The sequence below is a fragment of the Leptonotus elevatus genome, chromosome 9, assembly GCF_054856555.1.
Source record: "Leptonotus elevatus isolate MCC_2025b chromosome 9, RoL_Lele_1.0, whole genome shotgun sequence".
Taxonomy (NCBI): Eukaryota; Metazoa; Chordata; class Actinopteri; order Syngnathiformes; family Syngnathidae; genus Leptonotus; species Leptonotus elevatus.
Genome location: NC_141247.1, coordinates 15,875,122 through 15,888,115, shown reverse-complemented (window position 1 = coordinate 15,888,115; position 12,994 = coordinate 15,875,122). Strand labels below are relative to the sequence as shown.

General features: G+C 41.0%; 1 protein-coding gene and 1 long non-coding RNA gene across 3 annotated transcripts in view; one reads left to right on the top strand and one right to left on the bottom strand.

Moving 5' to 3' along the window:
• The window catches only part of LOC147168568 (uncharacterized), a 71,949-nt gene that overhangs the window by 32,127 nt on the left and 26,828 nt on the right, over nucleotides 1–12,994 (bottom strand). The window lies entirely within an intron of this gene.
• tnmd (tenomodulin) overlaps nucleotides 1–12,994 on the top strand; it is a 61,554-nt gene that overhangs the window by 26,868 nt on the left and 21,692 nt on the right. For both annotated transcript variants that reach the window (XM_086085454.1, XM_086085453.1), the window contains exon 3: nucleotides 7,981–8,121. In XM_086085454.1, coding sequence (XP_085941580.1) covers nucleotides 7,981–8,121 — 141 coding nt within the window. The remainder of the gene's footprint in view (nucleotides 1–7,980; nucleotides 8,122–12,994) is intronic.

Here is a 12,994-nt window from a genome sequence, read left to right as displayed (position 1 = left end):
ATAGTCGTCAATGACAGTGAATGAGTTAACTGAAATGAAAACAAGTCCAATGAAACACGATCGAGTGTCCTGAACCTCACTGTCATCGTCTTCACAGATTAGTGTCGCACGCTGCCGAAAGCCTCATTTTACTCTGGAGCATCCAAGTTGATGACACATTAGTGATTGACCAGCACTCTCCCAAATTGAATTTTCAAAGCTGCCGTCCATCCAGAAGCAACCTGCTTGCATGCATCTGGCCTCACCAAACAGCAAGCTGCATGTGTTAGTTAGCCGCGGCGTATTCCTACTTTATTTATCTGAATCTTGCAGACCTTGGGAGTTGACAAGCATAATCCCCCTGGTATCGAGACCCCACACTATCAGTTCCAAATCACCTCGTGAAAGAAAGCAGATCTGCAAATGTTCAGCCCACATAGGCTGACAGCAACAACAGCAAAAAGATGTGTAAATGAGGGAAGGCCATGTGAAGCTCTATTTCTGGGTGGCAAATCTATATGGGCTATGAATTATTTCCCTCGAAGTTCTTCATTTTCCAGTCTTATCTTTGGATGAATCTGCTGCTGCTATTGTTTGAGTTTAATGTGTGTTGCCTCTAAGATCTCTCCTCCCAGGTTTGTTTTCATTACCTGTACTGTAATTATCCGGTGTTGTTTTGCTACTAAAACTTCAGTGTGTGCAAGTCTCCTTAATCATCATTATACAAAGGGCTTGGCTTCATTATTCCGGCAAAAACAACAATATGCTTGCTTGTATTTGTAAAGGCGCAAATCTGCAGTGGTAATTTAGAAAGGATGTAGCCGAGATGTTCCATTTTTCAGACTGTGATATTCCAAGACGCGTTTTAAAGGGAGCTACTCAGGCGAGACGAGTGTAGTTCTCCTGTGGGTGCCCATGTGAAGAGACGTGAGATCTAAATAAGTGTGCTGCAGGCGACTTGACGACACAAGTAGAAACGAGGGAGCCAGAAAGTGCCCTCGCTCTGATTTTTCACTTTTTTTTTCAACTTCAAACTACATTTAATGTCTGGCGATTTTTCTTTAAACGTCATACCTGGGAGACAAACATCCTCAAAAGGCCATTTCCTTTATTTCCTTTTATTTTATTTTTATTTACCCTCATTTAACCAGGTAAAAAAAAAGGTTTGAGAACTAATTTAGTCATGCACAAATGAAGCTTCATGAAGCACTTGTGATCTTTTTTTATCTCCTCTAGGTGGCACTCTTGATTTAAAGATGCAATGGAAATGTAATCAAATTCTATTTCATAGCCTTCATCCTTAAACCAAGAGCACCATCTTGAGGAGTAAAAACAGCCGCGTTTCCAACGCAGGAACTTTGGGGTAAATTTCAGGGGCCAGCCCCGTATGTGCGTGTCTCCACTGCAGGAGCCTTCCCAACCGGGCCACATTTACAGGAACTTACGGTGACGAGCGGAGGTCCTACTCGAGGGTAGGTACTCCGCCGGCCCAATAAACTCCCGATCGGGCTTTCGTGATGATTGGCTAAAAATGATTTAGTATAAAAAATTATCTTACCTTCATGCGCGACGATGATGCATTCTCGGCTTAAGTCTCTTTCACCAAAATAATTCTCTTAACTCTTTGACTGCCAGACGTTTTCAGAAAAGGGATGCCGCCAGTGCCAGCCGATTTAAGCATTTTGACTGATTTTCAAGGTCCACAGAAAATGTTCTGTTTGGACTATGGAAACACACGTACTACCAAATGAAAGATTGGACTTTCATCTTTCATCAGAAAAAAAGAGTTTGTTTCTACCTTATTCCGTTCTTTAGTAATCAACAATAGAAAATGGTTAGTTTGACCCAATTTCGCCTGTGTTGGACCAAAATACGGAGAAATCAAGCTTTTAGTGAAACGATATTATTTCATGCATTCTAGTGAATTTGACACTTCTTTTTGTCCATGAATGATGCCACAAACACCTAAATAGTGCTTTACTTCTATAAAACACTACCACCAAGAATGAAAAAGTGTTTTTTGATAGCAAAATACGTTTATTTACATTCAACAGTGTAACAATTTGACAACAATTTGGCAAACTATTTACAAATGTGTGCAACTGTGGTGCTATTTACAAATATGTGGATGTTTCAACGACAGTTTTTCTTTTTGTAACACTCTCCTGCGTGCAAAGAGACGCAACAGCATTTGCACAACAGATTGCCTCTTCGCGTGCGCCACTTTCTTGCCGGCCGTTTTTTTCCGGGGAATAGCAAGTATATACTGCAGTGTGTCATCAAGTCTAATATCAGGATCATGCTACGGTTACGTTACGGTTTCGTTACGTCTCGCTTCCCCGTGTCCTTCAGTTGCTATACCGGGTGGTAGGAGATGTTCTGATCCATTTTATCCACTCCATTCATGGTGGCATCGTAGTCCAGAAACAGTGTCTTCTCCGTGATCAGACTGTACCCGCTCCTCCGATGAATATGCATTGGACTCGGGGTACTCTTCATTGTCCGATCGAATGTCCGCTTGTGCAGCTCCGCGTTTTCCGGCCTTAGCAGCGCTAGCCGCGCTAAGCCGGTGAGGCTTACTACGTGTTCATAACAGTCACGCCAAAGCTTCCAACTTTGGCGTAGAGCTCGGAGTCCTCCTCATCATCATCATCAATCTGCATTGGTCGATGCCAACTCTCCATCGCCCGATCGAATGTCCGATTGTGTAGAAGTACCCGGCCGGCTATTGTGCGCGTTTTCCGGCCTTAGCAGCGCTAGCCGCGCTAGCCGCGCTTACCGGTGAGGCTTACTACGTGTTCATAACAGTCACGCCAAAGCTTCCAACTTTGGCGTAGAGCTCGTTGTCATCATCATCGTTGACATCAATGCGCTTTTTAGTATTGATTGATGCTTTCCGTCTTTGAAAAAAATGCTCAAGCGTGAGCTGCTTGCAACCGGTTGCTTGGTCAGCCATTGTGGCTTCATCAGCCATTGTCTCCTCAACACTCTAGCTCCGCCTCACGTCTTCTACTGACGCCCACGGTGGGCGGCCCATCCAACCTTGTGCAAAGAGAGTCATCGCTGCCCTCTAGGGGCCAAAACGAGTCTTTGACTAATCAGATCTGCCTGATACTTTCAGCACAGCTGCCCAAGGCTTTCCTGCACCCGTTTTTGAAAAAAAAAAAAAAAACATAGGGGACGTCTTTTAACGTCCTCGGCGCCCTTCCCTAGGTTTATGCTAAACGTTTTATAACGTTTATGGCAGTCAAAGAGTTAATAATACTTTTCCTATTTTCCTTCCACTCTACTGTTAGCCTTTTAAAATTCTTCACCTAGACGCCGTCTCCTCTCTGGGTCGTACTCGGCAGTGGAGATACAGCCACAAACGGGCCGGCTGAGAGGACGGTTCCTGTGAAAATCTCTACCTCCCTCCCCATACCCGAACGTCCTGCGGTGGAAATGCGGCTAATATTTAGCAAGTGCTTTGACATTTTGTCATCCTTACTTAATTCTCATTTAGGTTATGACCTGGACCTTTTAAGATCAGAAATTGGGAAAATATAAATAAAAAATATACATAATATTGAGAAATATAATGTAAATCCAAATATAATGTTGTCTATGACTACAATTTAGTAAAACATATTGACAAAACTAAGTTCCCAACACGTAAAAGTTAATGTTTCTCATTGCTGTATTCTCAGAAGAAGCGCTTCCATCATGAAATCTTTATTAATTGTCCATCCATCCATTCATTTATTATACTGTTCAAGGGTCTCAAGGACCTGGCGGTCTATAACCCAGCAGAGTGGTAATAGTTTGGGATTTTAGTTTTTTTAAGTCTCAATTTATTTATTTTTTGCTTTAGTTTTTCTTTGTTTGTTTTAGTTTTTCTTAAAATATGGAGTATTTATGGAATTCAAGATAAAGAAAAAAAGGTCACAAAAAGTACTGTGTAATAAAAGGTAACTACAATTTCCAAATGATAGTTTGACTTTCCTTCTTCAGTACGGCCATACATTAATAATAAAATAAATACATTTGAAATTAACCCCGGAAGCTCATATATGAAATTATTTGCAAAGTTTGAAGTGAAGAACGCTTTTGCAGTTACCTACCGCTTACTTTTAGAAATTTTGTTACAGATTGTTTTTTTTAAGCACTCATATTTTATCTTTATTTTATGTCATTAATGAAAATATTTTTTCTGTAATTTTAGGCGAGTTATTTTATTTATAATTAATTATACTGTGGATGAAAGGTGCACCATATCCCTTAATGAGCCGTCCTGGGTTAGCTTAGTGCTAGCTAGCTACTAGTATGACAGACACGGATGGATTTAAACTTTACCAAAAGTGAAGAAGAAAAAAAAAACACCCTAGGTTCTGCCGTTGGCCTGCATACAGTGAGAAATCCTGGATGTTAAAGTATGTTATTTCAAACTTTAAAGGAATTTTTTCCATAGGCTAACATGTTAGCGTGCTGTCGCATATGCTGTTGCTACACTCTATAAGTTTTCCCAGAAAAGTGAATATGAGGATTTTTTTTTCCATTTTGGACTATCATGTTTTTCGACAAATTAGTAACCCATTCAAATGGATTCGGGATTTGGTGGCTAAATGGTTAACGAATATGCAAACTCAAATTTGGGGTGCAACCTGTAGTATTTCCTATACATTTTATGCATGTGCGTTTAAAGCATAAGAGCAAAAACACATTCCCATAGGCGGCCTCTCTATATCGTGGATTTTCACCAGTATTGGTGCGTCTACTCTGAAACGTATCCCCCTCCATGAAACGGAAGTTCACTGTATAGAAAATCAACTATGGCTCGTTTTTCTACAAGTTGTCGGGCAGCATGAGAACGACAAGTGAGTGTGTGAAAAAGTGGCGAGCACCTTATAAGGACTGAGCCCAAAAGGACACAATGTTCACCGGTGTAGCTGTCTAAGCTGCTGCCCACCTCAATCCATCACGAGGCTGCCTATGGCTCCCCGGAGGCCCGATGCACCGCGCTGCCCCCGCGCCACCTTTCCCTCCCACAAGCTGCCCGCCTACACCCACCACCGCTGCCTCCGCCGCCACCCGCCCGCGGTGAGTGACAGGCATCTAGTTCCGCCTGACTGCAGCCTCTATCTCCTTCCCCTCAAGGACAACGAAGAGGACATATTGTCATCAACTCATCGCTCTCACTCCCACGGCCGCCGCCTTCCCCATCGCTGAACATATGCAGGCTGTCTCTCGCCACACACGCATTTATGCATCCGGCGATCCAGTCACCTGTAACAACATCTATACGACCTTTTCCTAATGTCCCCGGGCTCAGCAGCACCGCAGCCCGTTCGCACAAACAACCTGCAGCTTTGGCAGCACCTGCCGCTTTTCATTCACCGCTTTCAGTGTGAGTGCGCAGCGGAAAAGCATCTCGCCGCTGTTAAGAAGCACGTCACACGCAAACCTTGAGTGAATAAACAGGGAATTGTGTGCGAGGGCTTTGAGATGGATCGCCTGATGTGTTTTCCTTCATGTCAACGTGAGATGAGAGTAAAGATCAAGTTGGACAAGAGAATAACCAACAAAATGAACGATATTCATCCAGAAAAAAAAAGACATGCGGACATTTACTTTGGGCATCAACATGAATTTGAGATTCGTTTTTACCGCCTATTTCTTTCAGTTACTGTTCTTCACTTGACAACAGGGGTTCTGCACTGAACCTCAGATTAGACTGTTATGAAAAAGTGGCAGTTAATTGAATTGGGAGACTGTCAAAATCCTCCAAAATGATGAAATGAGATTTTTCAGAGAGCCGCGCCGTCCGTCCAAACCACAGTTACATTTTTTCACGACGGTTTCCTTGGAAACACAGTTAATTCAAGTAAGTAACTGCTGAACGTGCTCACCATGTCTTGAAACACATCAGTCACACATTACTGTACATAACCTAATTAATACACGGGTGAATATTGTAATTAACAATGGGTCGAAAGGGCTTAAGTAATGGGAAAAGGGTCACATGTAAAAATTAACCTACTGTTAATTATGGCCTACCCCTCTTGTTTGCTTTAGCTTCTTTTTACACCCGACAAATATAACTACTGTTTTAGCGGGCAGGCTTTTGAAAATCATTTTATTAATAATGCATCACTGACATTATGCATGAATTTATATTTTTAAAATAAATAGTTCAAATGATTTTTTTACGTCTATAGCCGCCAATGGCAGTGAATGAGTTAAATGTTAACTATTAGTTTACTGTTTATTCTCAAATGTTGCAAACTGCTGTGATGCGGAGGTGATTAATAATAATTAGCTTTAATGGTGAAATTGTTTCCAGCTGCAATTCTGGCATCACCAAAGTAAATAAATAAGACATTGTAACGTTATGTGAATTTGATGAGTAACTTTAGTTTGGTTACTTGACTGGGAAAAGTAACGCATCAAGAGCACATGACCAGTGTCACTGGATTTAATGCCGCTGTAGGATCACGGAAGGTTTCAAAGGGATTATATACCATAGTCTTTGTTCAAGAAAGAAGCGACATGGTGGCCTTTTAGAGTCCTTGTACAGAAAGTAAACTGTTACATAAATTGTGCGTTTTTCCATGCGCTTTCATCACTGCACTCTCACGAGTGAAGTTAATTAATTTTCACAGTCCTTTTTAAATGTCTTGCAGCCCAGTGACATTTGATATTTGGAACTGTGGTGTATAGTTTCAGTATCACAATGGAAATAATGAGAACGAGCACTTCAGCTAATATTAACTGATACCGTCATTAACGAGACATGGTTCTGCATCGTCTTGGACCTTCCGCTTGTTGCAGCTCAGCTCAGCTTGCTCGCTCAGTCTCTCGTTCTCACACACACACACATACACACACACCCCCACACACCACACACACACACACACACACACACAGTGCAAGTGTCAGAAAAGTTATTTATATTTTTTATTTACATTATTTTTATTTTATTTATATATATTATTTATTGATTTATTTATACATTTATTTTTAACAGCAATTATGCTGCACCCCCAAAAAATATTATTATTATTATTATTATTATTATTTTATTCTCTATTTACAGCCCTGGGAGGCGGGGCTACTCTCACTGTTGGATTTTCATCAGACGTGATCGCCTGCTGAAAATGTAATTCACTGCTCTTAATGGGAAATCAATAAGCCTCCCAAATCCATACCCCCAATTGCACATTTATGCTAATATAAAAGAATGCTAAAATAGAACTTTAATTCCTCCACTCAGACTCGCAGACTATTTAATAGCTCCGACTTTATCCACAACGGCCCAATTGACACTTAAATTTCAAAGCCATCTTCATTAGGCTTCTGCTGGCAGTTTAAAGTTCTACTTCCCTTTGCCGATGCTGCTGTGACCCACGTTAATGGAGATTTATAGGCCAATGCGACTCTTACAGTGATCCACTATTAAGAATTATATCCCATTATCACACTACTGTTCTCTAACCAGACAAAAAAAACCAAAAAAAGGCTTCTGATGACAGCATGTAAGCAGGCAGACGCAAAACAATGAGCGAGTGGGAGAGCGGAAAGTGAAAGCTAATTTTGTCTTTGAGCATTGGAGGACAGATGTGTCTGATGTACATAAATCCTGACGGAGTCCCGTTTGAATGTATTCATTAGTAATGCCTCTCATTGGCGGGGAAAGATGAAGATGGACTCGATATATTTCTCCTCGCAAACACAAGGCTCGCATAAATATTAATGGGATATTTTCAGCTGGTGGGCATGAATCGTTTTTCAAACAGGGAATTTTAGCTGCCATCCAAGCGTGTCTGCACCGCTTCAGGGCCACAGTCAAGAGAATGCTTTAACTATTTATTCTAGATACTTGAGGAAAACTCTGATCAATAATCTCATACATCTTTCTTAAGATGCAGTTTAACATTGTCATATTGTTTAGACATTTTATTTATCCTAAGGGTTATTGCACCCTCGTGTACGGTTTTGTGATGATTATTCTTTCCATCCTTTTAGGTCTACGACCACGAGTACAAAGCGGTGCTGGATGGCGTCGAGACACCCAGCCTGATGGAGATCGACCCGATTCGGCAGATAGAAATCTTCCGAATTGGAAATGGAAGTCAGGAGGTTCTCGAGGTGCACGACTTTAAACATGTAAGTGAAACATTAAGCAGAAATGTTGGGAAATCGCAATCATCATCATGTTTACATGTTGGCCTTTTGGAAGAGTTAGTAGCGAACAAGTACTGAAATAACCACACTGGGGAACACAATTTTTGTTTAATTGTGGGAATGGACCCCTTTTCCATCTAAATGAATGGAGGGTACTGCGTGCCTAGTTAGCGCTATTGAGTGATATTTTTTTGTAGTTGCACTTTTCTATCTAAATGAATGGAGGGTACTGCATGCCTAGGTGGCGCTATTGAGTGATTTTTTTTTCCATTTTTCCATTAGATATCATTAGTTCCACTTTTCCATCTAAATGAATGGAGGGTACTGCATGCCTAGGTGGCGCTATTGAGTGATTTATTTTTGCATTTTTCCATTGGATATCATTAGTTCCACTTTTCCATCTAAATGAATGGAGGGTACTGCATGCCTAGGTGGCGCTATTGAGTGATATGGGTTTTTTAATGCATTTTTCCATTGGATATCATTAGTTCCACTTTTCCATCTAAATGAATGGAGGGTACTGCATGCCTAGGTGGCGCTATTGAGTGATATCGTTTTTTTTAAGGCATTTTTCCATTGGATATCATTAGTTCCACTTTTCCATCTAAATGAATGGAAAGTACTGCATGCCATGGTGGCGCTATTGATAGATTTTTTTGTTTTGTTTTTTTGCAGTTTTCCATTGGATATCATTAGTTTCACTCTTCCATCTAAATGAATGGAGGGTACTGCATGCATAGGTGGTGCTATTGAGTGATTTTTTTGGGGCGGGTGCATTTTTACATTGGATATTATTAGTTCCATTTTTCCATCTAAATGAATGGAGGGTACTGCATGCCTAGGTGGCGCTATTGAGTGATATAAAAAAATGCATTTTTCCGTTGGATATCATTAGTTCCATTTTTTCATCTAAATGAATGGAGGGTACTTTCAGATAACACTTTTCCATATAAATTGCAACTTGCTTCAAAAATTCACACCTCCCGGGTTCAAGTGTTCTTTTGATTAATTTATCTTTCAACTTCAATTAATACATACATATATTTTCACATAATTTATCTTTCAATTTACTACACAAGCATTCAGCTTAGCATTCAGCTATTAGCATTCAGCTTTCAACATTCCCACGCAATTTCTGCAGAAACTGCACAGAGTCTAGTTCTAATTCATTTTTGGGTGCAGAATCCAAAACTGAGCATTTTTCTCTATCACGTCAATTTTTTTGTGGCTCAGTGGTAGAGTGGTCATCTATCAATCCAGAGGTTGTGGGTTTGATCCCATGCAATTGTGACCACGGCAAAGTATTCTTGAGCAAGATACTGAACCTCCAGTTGCTCCTGATGCTGCGTCATCAGTAGGTGAATCGCGAATGTAAAAGTGCTTTAAGGGCTTTTTAAGGTGGAAAAGCGCTCTATGAAGGAAATACCATTTAATGATCTAAAGGTTTAAAAAAAAGTCAGTACATATAGGATGATCTTCAGTTTCTACATGAACAGCATGCAATGAATGTTGTGCATTCAACTTGTTTGTTTTATATTTTGGGCCAAAAAGTGTTTTTCATACCCATATTTACTGTAAATATGACGCGACGAGGGCACATTCCAACTTGCGTAAGAATTTGGGTTATGTCACCGCTGTTGTGAGGAAATTACAACCTAATTTTCTTGTCAATCAACAACAATAGCATAAAAATAAGGGCTGGGCGAGTACAGACACCTGGTATTGGTCGAAAGAAGTTGTACAACCACATATTTTTCTGGCCACTGGATAATTGTTTAACTCTTTGACCGCCATAAACGTTATAAAACGTTAAGCATAAACCTAGGAAAGGGCGGCGAGGACGTTAAAAGACGTCCCCTATGTTTTTTTGTTTTTTTTTGAAAACGGGTGCAGGAAAGCCTTGGGCAGCTGTGCTGAAAGTATCAGGCAGATCTGATTAGTAAAAGACTCGTTTTGGCCCCTAGAGGGCAGCGATGACTCTCTTTGCACATGGTTGGATGGGCCGCCCACCGTGGGCGTCAGTAGAAGACGTGAGGCGGAGCTAGAGTGTTGAGGAGACAATGGCTGAATAAGTCACAATGGCTGACCAAGCAACCGGTTGCAAGCAGCTCACGCTTGAGCATTTTTTTCAAAGACGGAAAGCATCGATCAATACTAAAAAGTGCATTGATGTCGACGATGATGATGACTCCGAGCTTGACGCCAAAGTTGGAAGCCTTGACGCGACTGTTATGATCCCGTAGTAAGCCTCACCGGCTAAGCGCGGCTAGCGCTGCTAAGGCCGGAAAACGCGCACAATAATCGACCGGGTACTTCTACACAATCGGACATTCGATCGGGCGATGGAGAGTTGGCATCGACCAATGCAGATTGATGATGATGATGATGATGATGATGACTCCGAGCTTGACGCCAAAGTTGGAAGCCTTGACGCGACTGTTATGATCACGTAGTAAGCCTCACCGGCTAGCGCGGCTACCGCTGCTAACGCCGGAGCTTTCACATGCGGACATTTTGTCGGACAATGAAGAGTACCCCGAGTCCAATGCATATTCATCGGAGGAGCGGGTACAGTCTGATCACGGAGAAGACACTGTTTCTGGACTACGATGCCACCATGAATGGAGTAGATAAAATGGATCAGAACATCTCTTACAACCCGGTGTAGCAACTGAAGGACACGAGGAAGCGAGACGTAACGAAACCGTAGCATGATCCTGATATTAGACTTGATGGCAACACACACTGCAGTATATACTTGCTATTCCCCGGAAAAAACGGCCTGCAAGAAAGTGGAGCACGCGAAGAGGCAATCTGTTGTGCAAATGCTGTTGCGTCTTCTTGCACGCAGGAGCGTGTTACAAAAAGAAAAACTGTCGTTGAAACATCCACATATTTGTAAATAGTACCACAGTTGCACACATTTGTAAATAGTTTGCCAAATTGTTGTCAAATTGTTACACTGTTGAATGTAAATAAACGTATTTTGCTATCAAAAAACACTTTTTCATTCTTGGTGGTAGTGTTTTATAGAAGTAAAGCACTATTTAGGTGTTTGTGGCATCATTCATGGACAAAAAGAAGTGTAAAATTCACTAGAATGCATGAAATATCGTTTCACTAAAAGCTTGATTTCTCCGTATTTTGGTCCAAAACAGGCGAAATTGGGTCAAACTAACCATTTTCTATTGTTGATTACTAAAGAACGGAATAAGGTAGAAACAAACTTTTTTTTTCTGATGAAAGATGAAAGTCCAATCTTTCATTTGGTAGTACGTGTGTTTCCATAGTCCAAACAGAACATTTTCTGTGGACCTTGAAAGATCAGTCAAAATGCTTAAATCGGCTGGCACTGACGGCATCCCTTTTCTGAAAACGTCTGGCAGTCAAAGAGTTAATTTTATTAATTAATTAATTTATCTATTTAAATTAGTTGTATTGTGTGTTCTATACAAAATGTATATTTGACGAGTAAATGGAAAAAAGGTAACAAAAAATTACTATTGATTCATGCAATTTTAAGGAAAAATGCCAGTATTTTTAGTAACACTAGAAGTCAACAGAAGTTTACAATTTGGAATTTCACCAAAACAATAGCTGTACACTGTTGTACAAATTTTTTTAGAGATTGAACTACTCACATATATTCCAAGTGTGTGTTTTTGTTTTGTTCTTTTGCTTGATGCCATTATAATAAACCGCAGAAGGGTACCAGTAACATCAAAGAATAAAAGTGTGAGGATGACTGTAGAAAGGAACTACTAGCAAAACAACTTCTTAAAATGTCATTGCTACAAATGTAGCGCACTAAAAAAAAAAAAGAACTACGGCGTACCCTGCAGGTCAGGTGTGAGCACGAGTGCGAATCTTAATATGTGATTTGCAGTCTGCCCCGGCCAGGGCGTGCCCCTTCTCTCGGCCCGGAATGGCTTCAGCTCCCCGCAAACAGGATAATTGGTGCAGATAATGAATGAGGGAATGACCACAAATTCCCGTAATAACCGCTTAAACACACAGTCATTACAAGAGCGGATTTACGGTTTAAATGCACTCACAGCAGCCCCAAGAGGGGGTTTGTTCTTTCTTAAAAGACTAATTCTATAGCAGCAAGTTGTTTGTGGTACAAACACCATTAAGAAGCCCGTCCCCATTTGTTTCACACAGCAGCTTTTGCAGTGGCAATTTTGTCTCCAGCAAAACTCATTAGCTTACCTTTCATTTCCAAATCCTGCTTTAGTATGCAGGAGGTTGCGCAAGAAGCACCTCTGACAAGTAAGCTGAAAGCTCAACTTGCTGGTGAGCACCATTATTCTCTTCTGTGAAATGTTAATAGATTCCAATCAAAATAAACCTATTTGCTAATCAGTTTTTTGTTACAATGGCCAGCAGAATCATCAATCATTTTTTGTCCGATTTCTTTATCTTGCCTCTTTCTGTTCTCTCACCAAACTGGCGCACACACACACACACACACACACACAAGCCTGTTGCTTGTTCCAGTTCGCACTGGTGAAGCAAATCCTCTGAGGCGACTCACACGCTCTTCCATGAAAGACTAAGTAACAAGCTAGTAAGCACAGTAATTCAAACCTTATTCTGAGTGGAAGAAAGAAGAATGGGAACGAGGTGGTATAAAACACGCAGCGAGGCAGCTGTGTGCTGATGCTAAAATTGATTTCTAACAAAAAGAAAAAGGGGACTGTTGCTTGCTATTGAAAATGAGCGCGCTTGGCCAGTCCAGACACGGTCTCCATCAAGCCCGAGGGCATTTTGGGCTTTAAGCCACCAGAACTCTGGACCACAGATGATTTTCAGCTGCTTATCTTCCATAACAATTCAAGGCTCAAATAAACAG